Genomic DNA, 14,231 nt, shown 5'->3' on the forward strand with positions numbered 1-14,231 from the left:
AGTCCCAGTCTATCCAGCCTCTCCTTATAACTCAAACCATCAAGTCCCGGTAACATCCTAGTAAATCAGTATTTGTGGGGAAATAGTGTTGGGGAAATTGATGAGATTGAAGGCCCATAAATCCCCAGAGCCTGATAATTTACTTCCCAGAGCACTTAAGGAATTGGCCCTATAAATAGTTGATGTATTGATGGTGATCTTCCAAGATTCTATAAAATTCTGACAGGTGACAATCCTGCTTGGTGAATCCACTGGAATTCTTTAAGGATGTACTAGAAGGTTTGGTGGGGGTGGTGGGGGGGGGGGGGGGGGGGGGTGCAGTGGGTGTGGTTTAATTTGACTTTCAGGAAGCTTTCGACAAAGTCCCACGTAAGTGATTGGTGTGTACAATTAAAGCACATATGATTGGGAGTAGTGTTTTGAAATGGATAGAAAACTGGTTGGCAGACAGGAAACAAAGAGTAAGAATAAATAGGTATTTTTCCAAATGGCAGGTAGTGACTCGTGGGGAACCTCAGCTATTCACAATGTATATCAATGATTTAGATGAGGGAACTAAATGTAATATCTCCAAATTTGCAGATGACACAAAGTTGGGGGGTGTTCCTTCAGAAGGAACTCTTCAAACTGCAGCTAATGAAAATACAACAAAACTTACTCCAACTTATAAATCAAAGAAAGGGTTTAATAAAGAAACATCATTGCTCCAAACTTGGGGCCTCACCCTGGGCCACTGCAAGCTTCCCACAATTCTACATAGTTCCTTATTTATGGTGAATCGGCTGGTCAGCTGCCTATTACATCACTCTGTAATTGGTTCCATGTTTTACTGGGTCAGCTGATCCTTACATCTTGCTCACATTACATTGGTCACATTACATCCAATCAAAGTTGTCACCGGTTACATTCTAACAGATGGGAGGGTGAGCTGTGAGGAGGATGCAGAGATCCCTCAGTGTGATTGGTTCAGGCTGAGTGCATGGGCAAATGCATGGCAGATGCAGTATAATGTGGATAATCGTGAGCTTATCCACTTTGCTAGCAAAACCAGGAAGTTTATTATCTGAATGGCTACAGATTGAGAGAGGGAAATTTGCAACGAGACCTGGGTTTCCTTGTACATCAGTTGCCAAAAGTAAGCACATTAAGCAATAAAAGTAAGCAGGCAGGTGTGGCAGGCAGTAAAAAATGCAAATTGTATGTTTGCCTTCATAGTGAGAGGATTCGAGTACAGGAGCAGGAATGTCTTGCTGCAATTATACGGCCTTGGTGAGGCCACACCTGGAGTATTGTGTGCAGTTTTAATAAGAACATAAGAACTAGGAGCAGGAGTAGGCAATCTGGCCCCTCGAGCCTCCTCCGCCATTCAATAAGATCATGGCTGATCTTTTCGTGGACTCAGCTCCACTTACCCGCCCGCTCACCATAACCCTTAATTCCTTTACTGTTCAAAAATTTATCTATCCTTGCCTTAAAAACATTCAATGGGGTAGCCTCAACTGCTTCACTGGGCAGGGAATTCCACAGATTCACAACCCTTTGGGTGAAGAAGTTCCTCCTCAACTCAGTCCTAAATCTGCTCTCCCTTATTTTGAGGCTATGCCCCCTAGTTCTAGTTTCACCCGCCAGTGGAAACAACTTCCCTGCTTCTGTCTCATCTAATCCCTTCATAATCTTATATGTTTCTACAAGATCTCCCCTCTTTCTTCTGAGTATAGCCCCAGTCTACTCAGTCACTACTCATAAGCCAATCCTGTCAACTCTGGAATCAACCTAGTGAATCTCCTCTGCACCCCCTCCAGTGCCAGTATGTCCTTTCTCAAGTAAGGAGACCAAAACTGTACACAGTAACTCCAGGTGTGGCCTCACCAGCATCTTATACAGCTGCAACATTTTGGTGTCCTTATCTGAGGAAGGATGTCCTTGCTATGGAGGGAATACAACAAAGGTTTACCAGGCTGATTCCTGGGATGGCAGATCTGCCATGAGGAGAGGTTGAGTCAGTTAGGATTATATTCGCTGGTGTTTGGAAGAATGAGGGTGGATCTGATAGAAACATATAACATTTTAACAGGGTAGATGCAAGAAGGACGTTTCTGATGGCAGGTGGCCCTGAGACTTAGTCTAGGTTAAGGGGTAGACCGTTTAGGACTGAGATGAGATGGAATTTCTTCACCCAGAGAGTGGTCTGCTTGTGGAATTCGCAACCACAGAAATCAGTCCAGACCAAAACATTTCAAGAAGCAGTTAGATATAGTTCTTAAAGGGATCAACGGGTATGGGGGGAAAGCAGGAACAGGTCACTGAGTTGGATGATCAGCCATGATCACAATGAATGGTGGAACAAGGCTCAAAGGGCCGAATGGCCTCCTCCTGTTCCTATTTTCTATGTTTCTATATATGGACAGTGACCCACATTGTCCAAGTCCTTGTTATTGATTTTGATAACCGGGATGGTGGGGGGGGGGGGGGGGGGGGGGGGGTCCGGGGGGGTGGGGGGGTGGGGGGGGGGGGTCCGGGGGGGGAGGGCGGGGGGGGGGGGGTGGGGAGGAGGGCGGGGGGGGGGGGGGGGTGGGGAGGAGGGCGGGGGGGGCGGGTGCGGGGGAGGGCGGGGGGGGGCGGGGGACAGTGTTGTGTGCCGGGGGCAGGTTGGTACAGGACCATTGATTGACCCAAGCTCTCGTACGCCCTTGGTAAACGTACTGATGATGGCTTGGAACTCGGCCTCCCAGTGTGTGCAGATGCAATCATCATTGGCATACTGTAGTTCATTCACAGAGGATAGGATTACCTTGGATCTGGCCTGTCGGCGGCAGAGATTTGAATAGATTTCCATATATTCTGTAGTTTGGTTTAGAACATAGAAAAATACAATACAAACAGGCCCTTCGGCCCACAAGTTGCGCCGGTCGTGTCCCTACCTACCTAGGCTTATATATAGGCTTCCCTATAACCCTCAATCCTATTAAGTCCCATGTACTCATCCAGAAGTCTCTTAAAAGACCCCATCGAGTTTGCCTCCACCACCGATTCTACTCGCCCACCACCCTCTGAGTGAAAAACTTACCCCCAACATCTCCTCTGTACCTACCCCCCAGCACCTTAAACCTGTGTCCTCTCGTAGCAGCCATTTCAGCCCTGGGAAAAAGCCTCCGAGAATCCACCCGATCGATACCTATAGAACCTCTACCTTGTCAGTACCATTCAGGATCTTTTGATTTGATTTGATTTATTATTGTCACATGTATTGGTATCCAGTGAAATGTATTGTTTCTTGCACGCTTTTCAGACAAAACATAATGTTCATATATCGGTGCAGGCTTGGAGGGCCGAAGGGCCTGTTCCTGTGCTGTAATGTTCTTTGTTCTTTGTACATCGGGGAGAAGGAAAGGAGACGGTGCAGAATGTAGTGTAATGGGAATAAAAGATGAGATTAGAGGGTATGCTGGGGACAGCTCACAAGGAGCCACCTCGCTCCAGCGCCATCTCACTGTAACCATCTTATATGTTTCAATCAAGTCACCCCTCACTCTTCTAAACTCCAGTGGAAACAATCCCAGTCTGTCCAACCTTTCCTCGTAAGACAACCTGCTCATTCCAGGTACCAATCCAGTAAACCTCCTCTGAACTGCCTCCAATGCGGTTACATCCTTCCTTAAATAAGGAGACCAAACCGGAAACAATATTCCACATGTGATCTCACCAATGTCCTGTGTAACTGGAGCATCCTTACCATTCTGTTCAATTCCTCTCATAATAAAGGATAACATTCCATTCTCGATTACGTGCTGCACCAACACACTGAAATCTTGTGACTCCTGCACGAGAAATCTAAATCCCTCTGCCCCTTGGCATTCTCCATTTCACTAATCCTCTGTATTATTTGTACTCTGTAATAATCTGTTTGACAATGACAAACCCAGCCCTGACAACCCTGCAATGTCTTCCTTACTAACAAACAACGGGGGCACCGTCCTACAGGCTGGTAAAACAACAGCCTGACGTAGTCACACTCGCCGAATCATACCGTACACACAGTGTCCCAGACACCACCATCACTGGGAATGTCCTGTCCCACTGGCAAGACACACTCAGCAGGAGTGGCAGTGGCACAGTGGTATAAAGTCGGGAGGGCGTTTCCCTGGGAGACCTCAACATCAACTCCAGATCCATAAAGTCTCATGGCACCGGGTCAAACAGGCAAGGAAACCTCCTCTCTGCCAGATGCATCTGCCCATGACAGTAACGGTAGGAGTGACCACTGCACAGTCCTTATGGAGACAAAGTCCAGTCTTCACAATTGAAGGCGGCACGGTGGCACAGTGGTTAGCACTACTGCCTCACAGCACCAGGGACCAGGGTTCGATTCCCGGCTTGGCTCACTGTCTGTGTGGAGTTTGCACATTCTCCCCGTGACTGCGTGGGTTTCCTCCGGCTGCTCCGGTTTCCTCCCACAGTCCAAAGATGTGCGGGTTAGGTGGATTGGCCGTGCTAAATTGACCCTTAGTGTCAAGGGGACTAGCAAGGGTAAGTGCATGGGGTTATGGGGATAGGGCCTGGGTGGGACTGTGGTTGGTGCCGACTCGATGGGCCGAATGGCCTCCTTCTGCACTGTAGGGATTCTATGATACTCTCCATCGTGTTGTGTGGCACTGCCACCATGCTAAATGGGACAGACTTCGAACCGATCCAGCAACTCAAAGACTGGGCCTCCAGGAGGCGCTGTGGGCCATCAGCAGCAGCAGGATTGTACTCCAGCACAATCTGTAACCTCATGGCCCGGCACATCCCCCACTCAACCATTACCATCAAACCAGGGGATCAACCCTGGCAGAGTGCAGGAGGGCATGCTGGGAGCAACACCAGGCATAGCTAAATTAAATTAAACAACTGACTGGAGGAGGAGGTTCCACAAATATCCCCATCCTCAGTGATGGAGGAGCCCAGCACTTCAGTATAACAGATAAGGCTGAAGCATTCACAGCAATCTTCAGCCAGAAGTGCCGAGTGGATGATCCATCTCAGCCTCCTCCAGTCCCCAGCATCTTAGATGTCAGTCTCCAGACAATTCAATTCACTCCACGTGATAGCAAGAAATGGCTAAAGGCACTGGATACTGCAAAGACAATGGGCCCTGACAACATTCTGGCAATTGTGCTGAAGATTTGTGCTCCAGAACTTGCTGCTCCCCTAGCCAAGCTCTTCCAGTACAGTTACAACACTGGCATTTACCCAACAATGTGGAAAATCGCCCAGGTATGTCCTGTACACAAAAAGCAGGACAAATCCAACCCAACCAATTACCGCCCAATCAGTCTACTCTCGATCATCAGTAAAGTGATGGAAGGGGTCATCGACAGCGCTATCAAGCAGCACCTGCTCAGCAATAACCCGCTCAGTGAGGCCCAGTTTGGGTTTTGCCAGGGTCGCTCAGCTCCTGACCTCATTACATAGAAACTAGAAGCAGGAGGAGGCCATTCAGCCCTTCGAACCTGCTCCGCCATTCATTTTGATCATGGCTGATCATCAAATTCAATATTCTGATTCCCCCCATTCCCCCATTTCCCTCGATCCCTTTAGCCCCAAGAGCTATATCTAATTTCTTCTTGAAATTAAACAATGTTTTGGCCTCAACTACATTCTGTGGGAATGAATTCCACACATTCACCACCCTCTGGGTGAAGACATTTCTCCTCACCTCAGTTCTAAAAGGTTTACCTCTTATCCTCAAATTATAACCCCCAGTTCTGGACTCCCCCACCATCTGGAAAATTCTTTCTGAATCTACCCTGTTTAATCCTGTAAGATTATAAGTTTCTATGAGATCCCCTCTCACTCTTGTAAACTCCAATGAATATAATCCTAATCGATTTAGTCTCTCCTCATGTGACAGACCTGCCATCCCCGGAATCAGCCTGGTAAACCTTCGCTATACTCCCTCTATAGCAAGGACATCCTTCCTCAGATAAGGACACCAAAACTCCACACAATACTCCAGGTGTGGCCTCACCAACACCCTATACATTTGCAGCAAAACATCCCCATCCCTATACTCAAATCCTCTCGCTATGAAGGCCAACATACCATTTGCCTTCTTTACTGCCTGCTGTACCTGCACGCTTACTCTCAGCGACTGATGCACGAGGACTCCAAGGTCTCGCTGAGTATCCATCTCTCTCAATTTGCATCCATTCCAGTAATAATCTGTCTTCCTATTATTGCTACCAAAGTGGAAATCTCATATTTATCCACATTATACTGCATCTGCCATGCAGATGCTCACACACTCAGCCTGTCCAAATCACAGTGAAGCATCTCTGCATCCTCCTCACAGCTCACCCTCCACCCAACTTTGTATCATCTGCAAATTTGGAGATAATACATTCAGTTCCCTCTTCCAAATCATTAATATATAATTGCGAACTGTTAGGGTCCTAGCACAGATCCCTGCGGAACCCCACTAGTCACTGACTGCCAATCAGAAAAAGACCCATTTATTCCAACTTTTTGCTTCCTATCTGCTAACCAGCTTTCTATCTCAAGACATTACCTGCAATCCCATGTGCTTTAACTTTACACAGTAATCTGCTATGTGAGACTTTGTCGAAAACCTTCTGAAAGTCTAAATAAACCACATCCACTGGTTCTCCTCAGTCAACTCTACTAGTTACATCCTCAAAAAATTCCAATAGATTTGTCAAGCATGATTTCCCTTTTGTAAATCCATGCTGACTTTGTCTGATTATACCACTGCCTTCCAAATGCTGAGTTATAGATTCTAGCAATTTCCCCAGTATCGACGTTAGGCTCACTGGTCTATAGTTCCCTGTTTTCTCTCTATCTCCCTTTTTGAATAGCGGACTTCCATTAGCTATCCTCCAATTTGTAGGAACTATTCCAGAGTCCAAAGAATTGTGGAAATTACCACCAATGGATCTACTATTTCCAGGGCCACTTCCTTAAGTACTCTGGGATGAAGATTATCAGACCCTGGAGATTTATCCGCCTTCAATCCCATCAATTTCCCCAAAACCGTTCTCTACTAATGCTGATTTCCTTCAGCTCCTCACTAAAACATGTTTCTCTCAGCACTTCTGGCACATTATTCATGTCTTCCTTTGTGAAGATTGAAGCAAAGAACAAATTTAATTCCTCAGCCATTTCTTTATTCCCCGCTACGAATTCTCCTGTTTCTGACTGTAAGGAGCCTACATTTGTTTTTGTCAATCTTTTTCTCTTCGCATACCTACAGAAACTTTTACAGTCAGTTTTTATGTTCCCCGCTAACTTACTTTCATACTCTATTTTTCCCTTCTTAATCAATCCCTTAGTCCTCCTTTGCTGAATTTTAAACTGCTCCCAATCCTCAGACCTGTTGCTTTTTCTTGCCAATTTGTAGCTTCTTCCTTGAATCTGATACTATCTCTAATTTCCCTTGTGAGCCATGGTTTGTCCATAGTTCCTTTCCACTCTTGCGCCAAACAGGAATAAACAACTTCTGGAGTTCACCTATATGTTCCTTAAATGCCTGCCATTGCCTGTCCACTGTCTTTCCTTTCAGTAATGTTTCCCAGTCCATCATGGCCAATTCATGCCTCATACCATCATAGTTACCTGTACTGAGACTCAGGACCCTGGTCTCAGAATCAACTACATCACTATCCACCTTGACAAAAAATTCTACCATATTATGGTCACTCCTCCCCAAGGGTTCTCTGACAACTAGACTGCCAACTAATCCTTTCTCATTGCACAACACCCAGTCCAAGATGGCCTGCTCCCTTGTTGGTTCCTCAACGTATTGGTCCAGAAAACCATCCCGTAAACACTCCGGAGATTCCTCCTCTATTGTACTGCAACTAATTTGACTCTCTCAATCTATATGCAGATTACAACCCATAATCACAAGTGTCCCTTTAACACATGCATCCCTGATTTCCTGTCTAATTCTATTCCCGACATTACTACAGGTTGGTGGTCTGTAAACCGCCCCCACCAATGTTTTTGGACCCTTGTTGTTTCTTAAATCGACCCAAACGCATTCCACGTCAGCTACGCTAAAACCTTTCCTCAATATCATCTTTAATCAACATTGCAACTCTGCCATCTTTTCCTTTCCATCTGTCCTTCCTAAACACTGGATAGTCCCCAATGTTTAGTTCCCACCCTTGGTCACCTTGAGCCATGTCTCTGTAATCCCAACTATGTCATACCTCTTCACATCTGTGCAATGAATTCATTCATTTTATGTCGAATGCTCCGCGTGTTCAGGTACAAACCTTAAGGCTTTTAATGTTCCTTGCCCCTTTCCTACTATTCTTTACTGTGTCCATACCTGACTCTGGTCCTTGATTTCTCTGCCTATCACTTTTCCTATTCTCCTTGCTGTCTTTTCCTCTTGTTCTTGATTCCCGCTGCTCTGAAACCTTACAAAAGTTCCCACCCCCCTGCCATATTAGTTTAAACCCCCCCCCGCCACTCTCGCAAGTGACCCCCTCCCTCCCAGGACATCAGTCCCAGTCTTGCCCAGGCATAACCAGTTCAGTTTGTACAGGTCCCACTTCCCCCGGAACCAGTCCTAATGCCCTAGGAATCTGAAACCCTCCCCCTGACACCAACTCTTCAGCCACATATTCATCCGATATATCCTGCTGTTTCTACTCCGATTAGTATATAGTCAGTGATGCGCATCAATTGGACACGAGGCACAAAGCTTCGGTAAAAGAAGGCTTTTATTAACTAATAATGGAACTAACAGAACTTTAACACACTATCCCAGACTGAAGAGGTCCCGCCCGAGCAGGGGGTCTTATACCTCTCCCAGGAGGCGGAGCCCGACTGGGATGTGCCACAACAGTTACAACCACAGGTGTATCAATCCCACCCTAGCCCAACAACAACATTAGAACAATCCCACAGTGGGAACCAACGATGGTTCACCACAGTCAGCTTTGGTTCAAACATGGACAAAAGAGCTGAATTCCAGAGGGGAGTTGGGAGTGACTGCCCCTGACATCAAGGCCGCATTCGACCGAGTGTGGCCTCAAGGAGCCTGAGCAAAACTGGAGCCAATGGGAATCAGGGGAAAACTCTCCACTGGTTGGAGTCATTCCTGGCACAGAGGAAGATGGTTGTGATGGTTGGAAGTCAATCATCTCAGCTCCAGGACATCACTACAGGAGTCCCTCAGGGGAGTGTCCGAGACCCAACCATCTTCAGCTGCTTCATCAATGACCTTCCCTTCATCATAAGGTCAGAAGTGGGGATGTTCGCTGATGATTGCACAATGTTCAGCACCATTCGCAACTCCTCAGATACTGAAGCAGCTCATGTCCAAATGCAGCTATGAGGAGAGATTGGGTAAACTGGGGTTGTTCTCCCTGGAAAGACGGAGAATGAGGGGAGATCTAATAGAGGTGTACAAGATTATGAAGGGGATAGATAGGGTGAACGGTGGGAAGCTTTTTCCCAGATTAGAAGTGACGATCACGAGGGGTCACGGGCTCAAGGTGAGAGGGGCGAAGTATAACTCAGATATTAGAGGGATGTTTTTTACACAGAGGGTGGTGGGGGCCTGGAATGCGCTGCCAAGTAGGGCGGTGGAGGCAGGCACGCTGACATCGTTTAAGACTTACCTGGATAGTCACATGAGCAGCCCGGGAATGGAGGGATACAAACGATTGGTCTAGTTGGACCAAGGAGCAGCACAGGCTTGGAGGGCCGAAGGGCCTGTTTCCTGTGCTGTACTGTTCTTTGTTCTTTGCAGCAAGATCTGGACAATATCCAGGCTCGGGCTGACAAGTGGCAGTAACATTCACACCAGACAAGTGCCAGGCAGTGACCATCTCCAACAAGGGAAGGTCTAACCATCGCACCTTGACATTCAATGGCATTACCATCGCTGAACCCCTGGGGGTTGCCATTGAGCAGAAACTGAACTGGACCCAGCCGTATAAATACTGTGGCTACAAACAAAGAACAGATCAGAGACTGGGAATTTAGCAGAATTCACCTCCTGACTCCCCAAATCCTGCCCACCATCTAAAAGGCACAAGTCAGGAGTGGGATGGAACACTCCCCACTTGCCTGGATGGGTGCAACTCCAACAATACTCAAGAAGCTCGACACCATCCAGGACGAAGCAGCCCCGTTTAATTGGCACCACACCCACAAATTCACTCCTTCCACCACCAATGAACAGTTGCAGCAGTGTGTACCATCTACAAGATGCACTGCAGAAAGACACCAAGTTTCCTTCGACAGCACCTTCCAACCCACGATCTCTACCATCTGGAAGGACAATGGCAGCAGGTACCTGGGAACACCCCCACCTGGATGTTCCTCTCCAAGCCACTCACCATCCTGACTTGGAAATATATCGCTGTTCCTTCATCGTCGCTGGGTCAAAATCCTGGAACTCCCTCCCTAACAGCACTGTGGGTGTACCTACACCTCAGGGACTACAGTGATTCAAGAAGGCAGCTCACCACCACCTTCTCAAGGGGCAATTAGGGATGGGCAAGGAATACTGGCCTTGCCAGCGATGCCCACATCCTGTAAATGAATTTTATAAATGTCCAGGAGTGTTGCGTCAGTGAGATTTACAGCGAGTTGAGACCTGGACAACAGAGATGTGGATTAATAGAAATTTACAAAGGTCAGGAGGTTGGCCAGGATAGTGTTAGAATAATCGACTGTGAAGACAACAGACATGGAGAGAGTATTTCCTCATGTGCTGAAGAGCAAAACGAGAGGTCCATCACGAGGAGACAGACACCACAAAGAACATTCAGAGAAAGCCCTGCCCAGGGAATGGTGAGAGTGTGGGACTCAGCACCGCAGTGAGTGGCTGAGACTGTTTAAGTTGAAGCTACTAAAGCAGATCTGGGAGAAGGGACTAAGTGGCTGATACAGCTGGGTGAGTGCGGTGTGGAGCAGATACACCAGAATGGCCTGTTTCTGGGCACTGCGTCCCTCCACCAGCTCCTGCTGCCTCTCCCTCACCAACTTAGCTCCAGGTTCCCAGACATTCTGCTCCTGATGACAAATTCTAGGAAGTTCCCATGACAAACATTAAACTGACAGGACTGCAGCTGCAATGGCCCTTTCTCTCACCTTTCCCAAAATAACGCAGGGACCAGAACAATGTCCTCATCCTGAGGATCCATCTGGGAATCAGGAGGGTTTTACAAGATCAAAAGGAAAGAAGTCCCTGCGTCAGAAAGCAGCAGCTCCGCAGATTTAGCAGTCTGCAGGTTCATTATTATCATCATTTTTCTAACTTTGAATACAGTAAGTTCCTGTATTTGATTTGTCTCCAGTGTCTCTGGGAGGACAGGTACCGACTGAAGAATCTGCCACTTCCTTATTGACAATAACGACATTACCTCCTTCAGATTCCAACAGCTCCATATCTTTCTTAGCTAATCATTTACCACAATGTTTAAAAGCTTTCTCTAATTGCCTGGATGACCCTTGTAATGTTTTTAAAATCACATTCCCTTTCTGCAGCTCTTGAACCATTCAGGAAGTGTCAGACAACAGAAGTGGGAGCGTGAAAGCTCCCACACCCTTTCCCCCTCCATCTCCCTCCCTCCCTCTCCCAAAGAATCCTGACAGTGCAGAAGGAGGCCATTCAGCCCATCGAGCCTGCACCAACAACAATCTACCCAGATCCTATCCCCATAGCTCCACGTAGTTACCCCACTAGTCCCCCTGACACTAAGGGGCAATTTAGCACGGCCAATCAACCTAACCCGCACATCTTTGGACTATGGGAGGAAACCCATGCAGACACGGGGAGAACGTGCAGACTCCACACAGACAGTGATCCAAACCGGGAATTGAACCTGGGTCCCTGGCACTGTGAGGCGGCAGTGCTAACCACTGTGCCACCGTGCTGTCCTTCCCCCTCTCCTCCCTCTCCCCGTTGCCCCCTCCTCCTTCCCTCTCTCTTCTCCTTCCCTTCCTCTCCCCCCCTCCCTCCCTCCTCCTCTTCCCCCTCTCCCTCTTCTACCCTCCCTCCTCTTCCTCTCCCCCTCCCTCCTCCTCTCCCCCTCCCTCTCCCCTCCCTCCTCCTCCCCATCTCCCTCTCCCCCTCCCTCCTCCTCCCCCTCCCTCTCCCCCTCCCTCCTCCTCCCCCCCTCCCTCTCCCCCTCCCTCCTCCTCTCCCCCATCTTCCTCTCCCCCTCCCCCCTCCTCCCCCCCCCCCTCCCTCTCCCCCTCCCTCTCCCCCACACTCCGACTCCAATCAATAGATTTCTTTTCTGGGTTGAAGCTATCAAGGAAATGGAGCCGAGGCAGTGAGATAAGGTTAAGATATGAATCATCCGTGATCTAAGTGAATGGTGGAATGGGCGAGAGGGGCTGAATGGCCTGGCAGGGTTTTGATGTTCATTTTCTCAGTGCTGTTGTTATGAGGTCTGCAGCCTCCGGGTGAATTAAACGCATTTCCTCGTTATTTATTTATTTATTTATATATATTTTAGGCTTTCAGGAGACAATTGAAATCTGATCTCTCTGCCAATCAGCTGCCCCGAGTCCCCCCGATGGGAGTTCACGGCTGGATATAACTCCTGTCAAACTGGAGGCCCCGGCTCAGGTTCCAGCCAGGCCACTGTCCATTTACACCCCGAGCGAGGCCGCCAGACCCACCTTCATCATCGGACCTGATGATGTCCATCCGGCTGAAACCACCAGCGACCCTCGGGAGCAGCTGTACCGGAGAGAATTCCACAACGTGGGAACGATTACCGGTGAGTGTAACCAAGAGAAACACAAAGTGTAAAGTCTGGCTGAGCGCAGAGTCTGTTTGATTGGCACCCCACCCACCACCTTCAACATTCACTCCCACGGCGGCACAGTGGTTAGCACTCTGCTGCCTCACAGCGCCAGGGACCCGGGTTCAATTCCGGCCTCGGGTCACTGTCTGTGCGGAGTTTGCACATTCTCCCCGTGTCTGCGCGGGTTTCCTCCCACATCCCAAAGATATGCAGGTTAGGTTGATTGGCCATGGTAAATTGCCCCTTAGTGTCAGGGGGACTAGCAGGGATTAGAAGGATAAATGTGTTAAGGGAATAGGGCCTGGGTGGGATTGTGGTTGGTACAGACTCGATGGGCTCCTTCTGTACTGTAGGGATTCTATGACACACAGTAGGAGCCGTGTGTACCATCTACAAGCTGCACTGCAGGAACTCACCAAGGATTCTTCCAAACCCACAGCCACTTCCATCTAGAAGGACAGGAGCAGCAGATACCTGGGAACACCCCCACCTGGAGATTCCCCTCCGAGTCACTCACCATCCTGACTTGGAAATACATCGGCCGTTCCTTCAATGTCGCTGGGTCAAAATCCTGGCACTCCCTCCCTAACAGCACTGCGGGTGTCCCTGAGATCACAGCACGGAACCAATCCAAGACCATAGAAACACACAGAGGTTGGGTGTTGGGGGGATCCCAGCCAGTGGATCCTGATCTCCAGGCTGCAGCCTGACTGGATCCTCTTGGCTGATCCTCGCTGGCAGTGATCCCCTGAGCTCCTACCCCATACCGGAAACTGGGCCAGGATCCCGGCAGGGTGTGAGTTTGAGGGTGGCAGCTTTGCAGTGTCCCGAGGGGAGTCCAGTCTGGGTGGGACAGGAGGGGGGGAGACCCTCAGAACCACAAGGTCCATCAGGGAAGGAATGGTGTGGCCTCAGTATTAGTGCTGAAAGCAATATTCAGTCTCAGGCTGCCCTCTGTGGGCTGACCAGAATATTGCAGCTGGATCTGCAATTGTGCTGTATTGATGGCTGTGTGAACCCTTTCACACCCCAAATAGTGTTCACGCCTTACTCCCACTCTCCAGGTGGGCTGTTAGCGTGGGCACTGGGATATTGCCTTGGGAGTATACAGATTGCAATAGTGTCACTGGGTATAAACTATTTACAACGTACAAATTGAACAGGCTAACAACATAGAATTATTTACATTGTGTGAAACACGGATTAGGCTTCGTCAGCTGATGTACAGCCCATCGCGTCTTATGTACATCATGTTCTTGCACCCCAGACCAGGATTTCATTGGCAATGATCTCATGGGTTGTCCTGTAATGAGTTACTCCATTCACTGTTGGGAGGCCTCCCTGCCAGGGGAGATCCCATGGGACATGCAGACTACCTACCGGAGGTGTGAGTTTTGAGGATTCTTCATCGAGGGGGATTTACCAGAAGCTGCTGCAAACCAGAGCGTT

The 14,231-nt window shown here is 48.5% G+C and overlaps 1 protein-coding gene across 1 annotated transcript in view; it reads left to right on the forward strand.

The window, feature by feature from the left end:
- Nucleotides 1-12,517: 12,517 nt before the first annotated feature.
- LOC144500800 (trafficking kinesin-binding protein 1-like) overlaps nucleotides 12,518-14,231 on the forward strand; it is a gene marked incomplete at its 5' end in the record, with an annotated part of 83,393 nt that continues 81,679 nt past the window's right edge. The window contains one exon of the mRNA XM_078224264.1: nucleotides 12,518-12,755. Within this exon, the coding sequence (XP_078080390.1) occupies nucleotides 12,518-12,755 (238 nt within the window). The remainder of the gene's footprint in view (nucleotides 12,756-14,231) is intronic.

This window comes from Mustelus asterias, chromosome 11 (genome assembly GCF_964213995.1).
Source record: "Mustelus asterias chromosome 11, sMusAst1.hap1.1, whole genome shotgun sequence".
Taxonomy (NCBI): Eukaryota; Metazoa; Chordata; class Chondrichthyes; order Carcharhiniformes; family Triakidae; genus Mustelus; species Mustelus asterias.